Below are 14,529 nucleotides of genomic sequence, written 5' to 3' on the forward strand. Positions count from 1 at the left end.
TGGGTCTGGGTTACCTCACTCAAAATGATGTTTTCTAGAGCCATCCATTTGCCGCAAATTTCAAGATGTCATTATGTTTTTTTTTTTTCCTCTGCTGTGTAGTACTCTTTCCTTTTCCATTTTTTGGTCGAGGGACATTTAGTTTTTTTCCAGGTTCTGGGTATGACAAACAATGCTGCTGTGAACATAGTTGAGCACATATTATTATGGTATGAATGAGTATTCTTTGGGTATATACTGAAAAGTGGTATTGCTGTGTTTTGAGGTAGGTTGTTTCCTAATTTGCTGAGAAATCGCCATACTTATATCCAAAGGGGCTGTACCAGTGTGCACTCCCAGAAGCGATGGAGGAGTGTTCCCTTTACCTCACATCCTCTCCATCATAAGTTGTCATCAGTGTTTTTGATCTTGGCCATTTTTACAGGTGCAAGATGTAATTTTAGAGTTGTTTTGATTTGCATTTCTCTGATGACTAAGGATGTTGAACATTTCCTTAAGCGTCATTTTAGATTCATCTGTTGAAAGTTCTCTGTTTAGGTCTGTACTGCATTTTTTTTTAAATTGGATTATTTGTTCTTTTGATGACCAGTTTCTTGAGTTCTTTGTATATTTTGGAGATCAACCCTCTGTCTGATGTGGGGTTGGCGAAGATCTTTTCCTATTCTGTAGGCTGTCGTTTTGTCTTGTTGACCATGTTTTTTGCTTTACAGAAGCTTTTCAGTTTCTGGAGGTCTATTTATTAATTATTTCTCAGTGTCTGTGCTGCTGGGGTTATATTTAGGAAGTGGTCTCCTGTTGCCAATGTGTTCAAGTGTACTTCCCACTTCACTTCTATGAGGTTCAATGTGGTTGGTTTTATGTTGAGGTCTTTGATCCATTTGGACTTGAGTTTTGTGCGTGGCGATAGATATGGATCTATTTTCATTCTTCTACATGTTGATATCAAATTATGCCAGCACCATCTGTTAAATATGCTTTCTTTTTTTCCATTTGATATTTTTTGCTTCTTTGTCAAAAATCAGGTGTTTGTTGGTATGTGGATTGATATCCGGGTCTTCGATTTGGTTCCATCCGTCCTCCTGTCTGTTCTTATGCTAATACCAGACTGTTTTCAGTATTGTGGCTCTGTAGTAGAGTTTGAAGAAAGGGATTGTGATGCCTCCAGAGGTTTCTTTATTGCACAAGATTGTTTTGGCTAGCCTGTGTTTTTTGCTTTTCCATATGAAGTTGAGTATTGTTCTTTTGAGGTCTGTGAAGAATTTTGCTAGAATTTTGATGGGCATTGCATTGAATCTACTGTAGATTGCTTTTGGTAAGACTGCCATTTTTACTGTTAATTCTGCCTACCCAAGAGCTTGGGAGATCTTTCCATTTTCTGGTGTCTTCTTCAATTTCTTCTTCAAAGATTTAAAGTTCTTTTACATACAGGTCTTCAACTTGTTTGGTTAGAGTTTCTCTGAGATAATTTATGTTATTTGTGGCTATTGTGAAGTTAACATTTCTTTCATGAAATGGTCTCAGGAACAAACCTTGCTAAGTACACACAGAAGGACTTAAAAGGTTAATAATTAGGAAGGCCAATTTAATTTCAATAATTTCTTTTTTCCTGTTTTTCTTCTTAGATTTGTCTTCGGCAAAGCGGAAGTTTGCAGATTCCTTAAATGAATTTAAATTCCAGTGTATTGGAGATGCAGAAACTGATGATGAGATGTGTATAGGTAAGTCACACCCTCGTGGGAGACAGAAACATTCCAGCAAGCCTTCTCTGGAGCTAGGAGGCCTGTTAGTAAGGAATCCAGTGAGCAGTGGAAGGCACAGATAGGAAGGTCAGGGTGGGGCTCCTCCTTGCATTGGCCCCACTCCCTGTCCAGTGGCAGGAGGAAGCTGTGAGTTTTGTGATGGTGTTCCTGTCCACCTTCCTTCAGTGTCCTGCCTAGTTTCATGACACTCTCCTTTTTTTCTCTTAACCCAGACACAATACTAAGAACCTAAGAGTGAATGCAGATGGTAAAGAGAATTGGGTCAGGGTTACGCAGCGTTAGCTGATGGACTGAGATGAGAATGTTGCTATGTTTTACTTGACTTTTTATTTTAAACTGAATTACCACGTAAGTTGAACTTATCTCAAGTTCTAGTTTGTTTGTTTCTTTCTAAAATTTCACAGATTTGATCTGTTGGCCTTCCATTTTAGCCTGGTAACAGCTGGCTGGAGCCGTGTGACTGTCACCACCTGCAGAGCAGAAACAGGACTCAGTCACTAGCTCCCTGTGTCTCCACCTCTCTCTCCTTTAAGTCCCTTACTGAGAGGTGGAGATGAGCTCCCACACAGCACCATGCTGTACTGCTTCCCTCTTTGCTGTCCCCTGCTCTCTTCCATAGGCAGCTCTGAGCACAGAACATTGGTGCAGCCAAGACTCACCACTTGCTCGGGGCTCATAGTCTGTTTTTTTCTTACATTGGGCGTTTTAATTGATGCCACAAAAGGAGGAAGAACTAAGAAGAGCTGGAGCTGGGATTGTAGCCCCCATGGTAGAGCACGTACTTAGTGTATGTGAGGGGCTGGGTTCAATGTCCAATACCAAAGCAATAACAAGAATTGGGAAAGTTAAGGTTGTTCAGATGATTTTGAGTCTATTGCCAGGCAGAACACCAGGATCTGGGTATGAGCAAAGACATCTGGGAAGTAGCTGAGAGCATTGCCCAAGTATCCTAAAGTCCTGGGGCTACTTCACTAAGTGCCTGTTGCCTTAGTGAAAGATTCTGGCAAAGACCATCTGTGTTTGCCTGCCGTGCTGCAGGCTGCATTCTATTTGAGTGGCTTCAGAACTCAGGGAGAAGGAACCCAGGAGATGCCAGAGAAGTGGCTTCTGGTGCCCGCAGGACTATTTGTTTCCTTGTCGTGCCAAAGCAAATGTTGGATTCTGATGCAGCCCAGCAACAAAGATTGAAGAGGTTGAATCCTGGACAGGAAATCCTTCAGCTCCTTAGTGGAACTCTGCCCCTTCCAGCCTCAGGGCTGGGAGCCTGCCAGCACCTCAGCAGGCCTGGGAACTCTCAGGAATAGGCGGGTCTTTTCCTTGGAGAAATCCTCTAGCTGGTGTTCCAGGAGCAATTAACCTGCATTTCTGGGTCATCCTGTCTTTCGTGGTTAATGATTAAAAGATGAGGGAAGCTGAAGACAGCAGTTGACTTTGGGCATCCGTGTGCATAAGGAATTAAAATCAGTAAGTTGCTTTAAACAGCCGTCATTTTGCTTTCAGTTCATGGCTTCTTTCTTTCTCTCTTCCAGCGAGATCTTTGCAAGAATTTGCCACTGTTCTCAGGAATCTTGAAGATGAGCGGAGTCGCATGGTGAGTACCCAGGCAGTCTATATGCTTTGAGAGAGCAAAGACCCAGGTTTAAGTCGAGACTACCTCTGGAGTATTCTGAGGCTGTGAAACCCTGCAGAATTTGATGTTTTGTCTGAGTGTTAAAGAATTACCAGAGCATAACTTTGGAAGAGGATAATTGTTCTCAAGATTCACTGTAGGTCTGAGGAGATCGTTTAGTCAGTAAGGCCCTTGCAGCATAAGCCTGAGGACCTGAGTTCAGATCCCCAGCACCCTTGTAACAAACAGGACTCAGTGGTGCACCTCTGTAATCTCTAGGGTTTGCTGGCTAGTCAGTTTGTCCAAATTGGTGAGTTCTGGGTTCAGTAGAAGACTGTCTCAAAAAGTAAGGTGGAAAAGCAGGCAAATAACCCAGGAATAACATTAATGTCAACCTTTGGCACACATGCACACACATAGAAGCATGTACATGTACACACACACACGCACGCACACACATGCACACAAGCACGAACGACTTTAGGGTAGTGCTTTTGGCTTTGTTAACTTTCCGGAATCTGGCTGAAAGAGAAAGCATGTGTCCCCGTCTACTTCTCCATGCCTCATTAAACCCATCCAGTGGTCATTCAGGGAAGGCATCGCTGCTTCACTCAGGCCACAACACACCTGCCACGCAGTTGGCAGTCAGAAAATGCATCCTGGCAAAGAAACGTGGCTGCGGGAGCACCTCAGAAAGAGCCTGCAAATTCAAGAGGCTGATGCTGACCTGTAGGTTCAGTGCTTTCAAACCGGCATCTGCTGTCGTTAGTGGGTGGGGTCCCTTTGCATTTCCCATGTCCCCCAGGTAGCAGGAGGGAAGCCTGGTGAGAAGCCCCCAGCAGGCTTCACGCTGGCTTCCATCTGGGGTGGGGGTAGGGGCTCATCTCCAGGTAGGCAGTCCCAGAAGGATGCCAAAATTGCAGCACGTTCCTTCTCTCTGTAGCAGTTGCTGACAGCATGAGCTGTCAGGACCAACACAGTGTGCAGCCAGAGCCTGACCTGTTCTCCGTAGCTCCTGTGGTAGCTGTGACGTCCCCTCTGTGTCCTCCCAGTTTTCCAGATGAAGATACTGAGGTTCACAGGGGCCACCTTGTGTCCAGGCTCTCATGGTTGATAGGTTGTGCAGTTTTGATTCAAACCAAAATTGACATTACACCAAAAGATGTGGGGATTTGCCTGGCAGAGACCCTCCCTCCTCTGACTACCAACTGCTGCTCGCTTGAGCCCAAGCTGGAGCACCAGTGGCAGTGGTAGGGCCGGTGAAAGCATGAGCGTGCGCATGAGTGTGCACATGCTAGTGCCCTAGAAAGGGACATGGTTCTTCTGAGTCTGACTCAGGGTCATGTCAATATTTGGGAGTGGCAGTATGGTCAGCAAATCACCATGAATACCCTGCAAATTGCTGTGGCCTGCGGTAGGGGAACAATGACTGGATTATGCTTTTTTCAACTTGCCTCTGCAATTTTATTATTACTCTCTGCTGTCTGCTTCAGAGTTTCTGGCCATCACAAGCCTCTTCCCACCGTGCTCACCATGGGACAGCTTTATCATCAGTTTGGCTCAGCTCAGCGAAGCTGTACCCTTTTGGAGGAGCCATGGTTGTGAGATATTTTGCTGTCCATTGTGTTTTCTGAACATGTGGTTCATTGCTCAGACTCTGCATGCACCACATGTATCTGGACAGTCACTGTGGGCCGAGAGTGGCGTCTGTGCTCTATCGTTAGTCCGGTTCCTCCTTACTGTGCTTTGGTAGATGAGAACGCAGGTCTTGTCGAGGCTGACAGTGCTAATCATGCTGGGTTGAGGACTGGCTGTCATGCTTCCCATGAGAGCACTGAGTGCTAGCGTTCTGAGTCTCCTTAGGGCTGGCATCTCAGCATGGGTACCTGCTGGGATAACTTGAGGGACTTCACAAACACCGATATCTGGGATCAGGACCAGAGATTTGCAAAGCTCCCCTGGGGATTCTCATGTGTTGAAGTTGAGAACGGCTCATCAACTGGCTCAGCACACCTTTGTGAACTCCAGAAACTTGTAGTTGATTTATGGGCTAGACCTACATAAGCTAGGTAAACAATACCAGTAAGCAATAAAAATCAGGTAAGTTCGGTACTGTTACCACACCGCAGTGTTAAAATGTACTCTGTAGAAGTGAGTGCTTTCAAAATTAAGAAACATGCAAATGGGAATAAATGTGGAGAGCCACTCTTTTCTGTCCCTCACGTTTTCCAGGCAGTTCTTTACTGTGTCCACCAAGAGCCTCTGGCATTTTCTGTGTTGTTGCCGTTGTGAAGGGCATGCATATGATTTAGAGAAAATAATGCTTTGTTGAAGAGAGATTCCTGAAATAATTAGTTGAGCAATGAGTAAAGATCGTAAAATATTGCGCTGCTTTTGAAAAGACTGTAGAATCTCAGAGCCGGAGCAATGCAGCCCCCTCATTTTTCTGGATTAGGAAATTAGAGACCAGAGAATTTCAGTGTTTTGTTCATGGTCACACACTTGGCAGCTTGTCCAGGGGTCACTCATTCACTCATTTGGTCATTCAGAAGTGTTTGAGTGTGCCTTTGTTTCTGACTTCTTTGGTGCTTTGGGAATACTGGGGAGTCTTTTCAGGGCTGGAGTATGTGTTGGTAGATAGTTCTGAGCCAGAAAACTACCTGGCCTCTGAGTTCTGAAAGGCTTCTCGACAGCTTGTCTGAATTACAGCTCTGGAGGTCCAGGAAGGCCTCCACAGAGAAGTGACCTTTAAACTGAGACCTTGATTATAATCTGTCCAGGAGCATCAGAGGGAAAAGCCAGAGGCAAAGGGCCCAAGGTAGGACAGACTTGGTGCATTCGAGGTCTGTCGGTGTGACAGGGAATCGGAGTGTGGGAACTGATGGCTGGGCCCTGTACAATGCAGTTGGGAGGCAGCCAGTGGTCAGGAGACAGAGGTCTGAGTCCCAGTTAGTTCCCTAGGGAACCCATCAGGTATGAAAGGTCTTTTCCATAGATGTCCAAAGGTGTTTTAGATTTTTAATTGAGACTCCATGTTGATGTACTTTGCTTGGGTGAATACCGAACTTATGTCACCTGAAGCTTGAAATTTAGACAGCCTCTGTCACCAGGTCCCTGCACCCTGTAGTGGTTGTCTGCCCTTTAGATTCACTTCTTCTAGAGCTCAGAAGGCTGAGGTTTAGAGGACTGTAAGGCCCAGGCTGTCCTGGGCTACACAGAGACTCAGCCTCCAACAACAGCAAACTCTCTACGGAGGAAGGTCCCATTAGGAGTTTCTGAGCAGATTCTCTCTTAAAGAGCTATTACACAATGGCACATGGACTGAGGTTTCATCTGGAGGCCAGAGGGAGCATTTGTGGAAGAGCTGCTGTACTTCACTGCTAATCTCCGCTTTTCTCCCCCAGATTGAGAACGCCAGCGAGGTGCTCATCACGCCCTTGGAGAAGTTTCGAAAGGAGCAGATCGGGGCTGCCAGGGTGAGGATTTTGCACACTTTGTTCTTGCCCTTTAGGATGGAGTCTAAAGACAGCAGCACCTCCTCCAGTTCTAGCTCAGCTCCTGAAGTGCAGGCTGCCTGTGGACACCATCATCAGCCATCCCAGTGTTTTGTTGTCTGATCATTGGGTGCTAATTCATAAACCACTCAAGGTAGAGGTGTTGCCTCTTTGTGCTAGGTGGCCATGTGCTTGGACGGTGGACTGACTGGTCGGCCTACTAATTTTTTGTGTAATTGTGAGTGGGGTGGGGAGAACCAAAACTGCATTAAAGCAGAGTTATGAACTAGGCTTTGGGGACACAGGGACTTCTTATAAGCCTCATTAAACAAAGTATATTTACTTATTGTGTGTGTGAGCACGTGTGTTTGAGTGTATTTGTGTGTCTGCATGCACACACACACATGCACACACACACATGCACACACGCGCGCACGCGCATATGCCAAGTGCTCGTGTGAAAGTCTGAGAACATCATCAGGTCACTGATGCGCACTTATTAACAGTTGATCTATCTTGCCGGCTCTCAGCTCATTTTTTGTTATCTGTAGAAATGAGCCTGCCTTTGTTAGATCATTTTCAGTTCTTCAAGAGAAACTGAAAATTCAGAGACGTATGAGAGATTTCCAGTGGGTAAATATTTTAAGAACACACATATTCTTAATCTAGGTCAGACTCAACTGCATGCATGCTTTAGCCCAGAGGTCACCATTTGTGACTGACCTTGAGGCATTGAGACCAAACAGCTAATTCATTCATTCATTCATTCATTTTCTTTCTTTCTAATTTAAATTTTTATTGAAAATAGATTTTTTATACATTATAGTCTGACATGTTTTTTTCCCTTCCCCAACTCCTACCAGATTTTCTCTATATCTCCACCCACCCAAATTATGACTTTTTTTTTCCTCTTTTAAAAAATAGATAGGCAATAAAAAACCAAAATAACTTCCCCTAAAGCCGAAAACAAACAAACCAGAATAGGACAAAACAAACAGGAGAAGAAGAAAAAAAAACCAAAGAAGCACAAGAAACACACACACGTAGAAATCTCATAAAAACTCAAAATCAGAAACCGTATTATATCCACAACTTATAAGGTCAAAAAAATGATGTGACAAAGCATCATGAGACAAAAGCCTCCAGAAGGACCATTGCACTTCTTTTGTGCTGTCCATCACTGCTCTGCACCGCCCTGACCTTACGTGTGCTTTGTGTACCCAGGAAGTTTGTTGGGGAAAACTAATTTTTTTAATGTGTTACTAGAAGAGGGCCCAGGGAAGCCTGTTCCCTTGTCTGGAGTTGAGTCACTAACTAAACTAGCAGAGTGTTAAAGGCCCCTGCAGGGGAGATGTGTTCATCCGAATGGTAGCAAGAGGCTCTGTCCCATATTTTCCCGACATTCTAGAGTGGTGAATGAATTCAAACGCAGCCCCTTGAACCATCCACGGGGGGGGCGGGGTGGGGTGGGGGGAGACTGAGGCAATCCCATGCTTTCTGTAGGTTTTACTTTGAAAACTGTCCTGGAGAAGTCTTGTACGAGTGAGCTTTGCCTCCCTACCTTCCAGCTGCGTTTTAGAAATTGACATGCCTACTGAAAAGGATAATGCTTGGTTAAAGCTTCCAGAAGGATGCTTAGCCTTACTTTGAAGGGAAGACCATGGAAGGATTTTTCTCCTAGTTTACAGCAGATTTGTAACCATAAGTTTACGTTTAGGAAGAAAGAAGTACGTATTGCTTCTGTTCCAGAGATGTGTCTTCTACTAAGACTCCTAACCACCACCACGCCTCTCTGTAATATTTGAGACTATATGGCTAGCAATTCTCTTAGTGGTCCAGGAAGTCACCTGCTCTTGCATGGCCGGGGCCTGTATGTTCCTGTGTTCAGACACCTACCACAGAGGGTTATGACCTGCCTGTCATCTTTACAGAAGCTGCTTCTAATGGAAAGCATAGACACCCTCCCACTCTGGCCCTCCCCTGTATTGTTTTGGGAGTTACCATAGTTACTAGGGAGGAGCAATACAGCTCCCTCTGCGTTTACTACAGTGATTCTGTGACAGGATCATCACCTTTGCCTACAGGTGGGATGTGTGTCACTGCTTTAAGCTTCCCCCAGGCAAATCGTTAATGATTAATTTTGGTATTTGAGGTGATTTCTCATCCCTCCTCCTTTGTAATTTCTTGTTTTCTTTCCCAGTGTATCCCCCTCTCATCCCACCCATACATTCATATCCTAGTAGTATGTGAATTTGAGAGAACACCTACAAAGCTTAAAGGCAACCCAGGGAGGCGCCTCAGAGACACCCAAGGAACCAGCAGGGCTCTTCGCCTGTTTTGGGTGGTCCAGAGCTTGTTCCTGAATTCTGTGTATTTGATGCTAAAATTATTTTTTCCCCTCCTGCCTCTCTTCTCTGCTGCTGCTTTGGTTGCCATAACAACCTGTTGCACAGGGGTCCAGGAAGGGGAGTTTGTCTTAGATTCTTTTTGTTGTTGCTGTTGTGATCAAATGCTTCAGACAAAGGAGCTTAAGGAAGAAAGGGTTCATTTCAGCTCTCAGTTCCAGGAGACAGTGCACCATGAGTCACAGTGGGAAGGGCTTGAGGCTACTGATCACATCACTAACCAAGGGACAGAGCAATGCTGCCTGCTTCTCCTTGGGTCCTCTCTCCATACAATGCAGGATCCTAGTCTGACTGCTACCTCGCCCAGTGGGCGTTTTCCCCTCAGTTCACGCAGTCAAGATAAATACCCCATAGGCATATTGAAGCCTGTCCCAGGAGATTCCAGATTTTGTCAAGTTGACAATTAGCGCTAACCATAGCAGGATCTTTGGGTATTCTTGTGCTAGAGGCCACTCAGGAATAAAGTGTGACCCCCAGATCCTGTCGTAACTGTGGCCCTAAGTCTATATTTTGGCTTTTTCTACACAGGAGGCAGAGTGGCAGTGCTGTGCTTTGTAGTGAAAGCAGAATAGGCACCTGAGAGTAGCGGGGAGGAGTGGCCCTAGAGCGAGGCTGCGTGTTCCAGACTTACCGTATGCAGCTTTAGACGTGGAGGCTTCTGAAGCTCCACGTCCCTGTTTCCCCATCTTTAAAAGGGAACAATAAGACTTTCCCCCACAGAATGCTTAAGGATCAATGCGTGAACCCATAGGAAGCACTTAAGATAGTATGTGTCCTGTGGCTGTTTGAACAGAAGGACAGTGCTTGTCATTTAGCCATTCCTCTGGGGTTATGACATTAGGTCACACAGATCATTAAGAGTGTATGAGAAGGGTGAAGAGATGGCTCAGTGGATAAGTGTGCATTTTGCTTTTGCAGATGACCTGAGTTTCATTCTAGGACCCATATTGGGCTGCCTATAATTCAGGGTATCTGGTACCCTCCTGTAAGGGCACATATTCACATGTATAAACACACACATACACACACCACACAGAGTTAAAAATTAAAAAAAAAAACACAAAATATATATGTGAGAGCCCAACACTATACTCTGTAGTTGGGCTTCTGTCACCATTGTTACCATGCCACCGTTACCATGGCACCACAGTTACCGCCCCCTCACCAGTATTCCCATCCCTGGAATGTACTGCGTGCTGTCCGTGCGGCAGTCACTTTGCTAAGCGCTCTCTGTGGTTCAACTCATTTAATCCAAGTAGCGCTGTGAAGAGCGAGTGTTCTTGTTTTATCGCAGAGTTGTGAGCTGCATGATGGAACCTGAGCAATGATCTCATCTAGTCAGCCTGTGTTTGTAGAGGAGCAAGTTGGGTCCTAGAAGGTGATGGTGGTAAATGAGGCCGGAGAGAGAGCTTAACCGTTAAGAGGCCGTATATGTGCTCTTCGAGGGCCCAAGATCAGTTCCCAGCACCCACAACAAGCAGTTCACAACAGCCTGTAACTCCAGTTCCAGGGCATTCAGCATCTACCTTCTGGCTTCTGAGGGCACCCATACTCACTTGCACATACCCCTACCTAGACACACAGAGATGCACCCCATAAAACATAGTATCTTTTAAAGACTAAAAGGAGAAAGCTACTAACTGAGCGCCAGCAACCATCTCTGCTTACTTCATTGACTCTGGATGCAGTGTGACCAACTGCCACGGACGCTTAGAACCACAACTTACCGTGGGATGGACTGTACCCTGGGACTGACTTATCGTGGGATGGACTGTGCCCCGGAACTGACTTACCATGAGATGGACTGTACCCCGGAACTGACTTACCGTGGCATGGACTGTACCCTGGAACTGACTTACCGTGGCATGGACTGAATCCGGAACTGACTTACTGTGGAATGGACTGTACCCTGGAACTGACTTACCGTGGGATTGACTGTACCCCGGAACTGACTTACCATGGGATGGACTGTATCCTGGAACTGAGCCAGACGAAACCCTTTCTTCCTGAAGTTGTGTTTGTCAGTGTTGTGTGATAGCGTTAGACAAGGCACCGGCAAACTGCGTTAAGTTTCCCGCAGAGGCATTGGTGCTGTCTCAGCATGGGGCTTTTCTTTCCCTCTTTCTCTCAGCTCCCTTCTCTGATTGTGGCAGTCCAGTGACCATAGACTTTGGAGGCTCCAGTCCCCTAAAAGTTACTCATGCCCCCTGGCCTTTCCTAACCTTCGGCCTTATGGCCCTGCCTGGCCGTAGGGTACTCTATGGGGTTGCCGGCCACTAGGCTAGTGAGAGTGGATTTGTGTGATGTGAGCATTGAGTGGGGTTGGAATCCAGCTCCGGGCTTATGATTTAAAGTAGAGGAGTTGCTTGTCTGGGCCTTTCTCAGACTTGGAGGAGAATGCCTCTGTGAGCCTTTCCTTGACTCATGCTTGTTTGCTTCGTGGTGTGAGTATAGAGGATTCTAAGGCACAATTCTTCAGATTGTAGGAATGAGTTCGCGCCCGCTAAGTGTGTATATGATCATTTCTGCTCTCTGCGAGGCTTAGGAGCTTGATAGGACTTCTTGGCTCAGAGTGTTCTGCCCTAGGATGCCCCTAGCATTGCTGGCTGCCTGTTCTGGGCACCTCCCCTCTGCCTCCTCAGGTGTTCACCAGGTCTCAGTTTTCATCTCTCCCCACTGAGGCCTCTCCTAAGAACCCTCTGTTCTTTTTTTATTTTTTTAAACCTCTTACAGTAGTCTGTAATTATATTACTTATTTGTTTCCTGGTTAATTGTGTTTGTCTTCCCACTAGAATGTTCCCATCACGAGAGGAGGAGTCACTGCCCTAAGTAGATCCTAGGACAGAGTGATCGCTGGTCCTGAGTTTGGGAGATGAATAGAGACGCCTTCCTTATCTAGCTGGAAACGCCTTTATTTCACAGTCTTTAGAGCTGCACAGAGTATCTCATTTGGGCGCCAGATGAGTCAAAAGCAGGCAGACACACTGGGGTTGTGCACCCCAGCATTCGTGCTAGACTTGAGCAGCTTCCCAGCCCCGCCCACAGTGGTGCGGAGGGCAAAGAGACCGACTGCCTGTGACAGTGTCTCAAGTGGGCAGAGTGTGGGCTTTAAAGGCAGATCGCGTTAGCTTGGTGTCAGCCTTGTCATTCTCTGTGACATTTTGCAAATTGCCTTCCTTCTGAGTTTTTTTACCTCTAAAATGGGGAATAAAAATAGAACCTTGGTGACTCAAGAACTCGGTGGGAGAGCACAGGTTGATACGTATATTATTAAATCATTTTTCATTTCTTAGACAATAGTTCAAGCTAATAAAAACTTCTCAACAAAAGGGAAGAATTTTCATGTCTCAATTTCTTGACTTGTGTTTACATGGGCCACACCAGGTTTGTACCATGCTGCCACTGCCTTCCAGTCTTACCGTCCAGGCTTTCACATGATGGGTAATACACTTCCTGGATGTCCCATGCCATCATTATAAGCCCCATCTGTGGACAGCGGCGATGCTTTGACTTTGGTTTTGAGGTTTGCCGTCCTCGATGGACATTATCTAAAGAGCAGGAGCATCATCATTTTGGGTGGAGGGAATGGTGAACTGTGAGCACACAAAGGTCCTGAGGGATCCAGCTACTTAACTCCCGGAACCTCTTACTCTCTCCCCCACCCCAGGAAGCCAAAAAGAAGTACGACAAAGAGACAGAGAAGTACTGTGGCGTCTTAGAAAAGCACTTGAATTTGTCTTCCAAGAAAAAGGAAGCCCAGCTGCAGGAGGTGAGAAACCACAGAGCTTCTGCACGGTGTTAGTTTCTGGGTGGTGCTGAGGATAGAAGCCGATTGCTGTGTGTGAGCCAATACCCGGATTGGAGGAGACCCGAGAAACGGGGGCTCCCGGCTGAAGCCTCCTCCAGGGCCATGCCCTCCTTGTCCCACTTCCTTGCTCTGTAACCTGCTAGTGGCAGAGGAACAATGCTGCCCACTACCTCCTCGTGGGCTGGGCCTCTTCATCTGCAGCTCAGATCTGCTTGCTGCTTCTCTCACCCTTGGCCTTAATGCTGCGTTTTCGCCCACCTGACCTCCTGCCTTGTGTTAGTGCCTTCCAAGACTGGTGTCTGAAATACATGGGTTTTCTTATTGTTCCTTAATAATAGCTTCTAATTGTTTCAGTGCAGCATTTGATACTTTTCCCTGTTTTTATTTTTAATAATCTCTTACTGTCATGCATGTATTTTGCATGTTGTTAATCATTTTCTTATTAAAATATTCTTTGATTGGGCATGGTGGCAGAAACCTGCTATGCCAGCACTGTAGGACAAGAAGGAGGACTGTGGAGTTCAAGGCTGGCCTGGGATACGAGAGAGAGACTCTGTCTCAGAAAAACAAGGGCTGGGAATGCCAGAGTGTAAGGCTATGCACCGCCCACCACAAAAAAGAAATTCTCTGACCTGCTCATCTAAACAGTAGTTTATTTTGAATGAAAGGTCAGTGTGGCATGTATGGAGCTGCCACCATCTTTCACTGTTTTTGGAGCTTTTCAGTTCGAGTCCATAGATCCAGGAAGGAAGCCATTAAAGGGCAGCAGTGTGGAGTGCTCCTGCCACCTAGTGGATCATGATGATATTTGAAAGAGCAGTGTTTTCTTCAGTGGCTATGAAGTTTTTTTTATCTTTTAATGGATTTTATTTTTAGAGCAATTTTGTTTGTTTGTTTGTTTGTTTATTTATTTATTTATTTAAGATTTCTGCCTCCTCCCCGCCACCGCCTCCCATTTCCCTCCCCCTCCCCCGATCAAGTTCCCCTCCCTCTTCAGCCCAAAGAGCAATCAGGGTTCCCTGCCCTGTGGGAAGTCCAAGGACCACCCACCTCCATCCTGGTCTAGTAAGGTGAGCATCCAAACTGCCTAGGCTCCCACAAAGCCAGTACCTGCAGTAGGATCAAAAACCCAGTGCCATTGTTCTTGAGTTCTCAGTAGTCCTCATTGTCCTACTGAGAAGCTTCTGTAAAGCAAAGGACACTGTCACTAAGACAAAAAGGCAACCCACTGACTGGGAGAAGACCTTCACCAACCCCGCAACTGACAAAGGTCTGATCTCCAAAATATATAAAGAACTCAAGAAACTAGACCGTAAATGGCTATGAAGTTTGCACCCAAAATCGTGTTTGTCCCTTCGGCTAATACTCACTGGCTACGTCTGTGGATGTCTGTTGAGGACATGGGTGTTTAGTGAGAGTGAGATGAAGGATCTGCTCTTGTGGAACTTAAAGT

General features: G+C 45.9%; 1 protein-coding gene across 9 annotated transcripts in view; it reads left to right on the top strand.

Moving 5' to 3' along the window:
- Arhgap26 (Rho GTPase activating protein 26) overlaps window positions 1-14,529 on the top strand; it is a 1,368,274-nt gene that overhangs the window by 1,088,883 nt on the left and 264,862 nt on the right. For all 9 annotated transcript variants that reach the window (XM_050161399.1, XM_050161408.1, XM_050161390.1 and 6 more), the window contains 4 exons: window positions 1,623-1,718; window positions 3,290-3,351; window positions 6,774-6,845; window positions 12,936-13,037. In XM_050161399.1, coding sequence (XP_050017356.1) covers window positions 1,709-1,718; window positions 3,290-3,351; window positions 6,774-6,845; window positions 12,936-13,037 — 246 coding nt within the window. In that variant the 5' untranslated portion in view covers window positions 1,623-1,708. The remainder of the gene's footprint in view (window positions 1-1,622; window positions 1,719-3,289; window positions 3,352-6,773; window positions 6,846-12,935; window positions 13,038-14,529) is intronic.

This window comes from Alexandromys fortis, unplaced genomic scaffold (assembly GCF_014885135.2).
Source record: "Alexandromys fortis isolate MF-2015 unplaced genomic scaffold, M_Fortis_MF-2015_v1.1 scaffold_17, whole genome shotgun sequence".
Classification (NCBI taxonomy): Eukaryota; Metazoa; Chordata; class Mammalia; order Rodentia; family Cricetidae; genus Alexandromys; species Alexandromys fortis.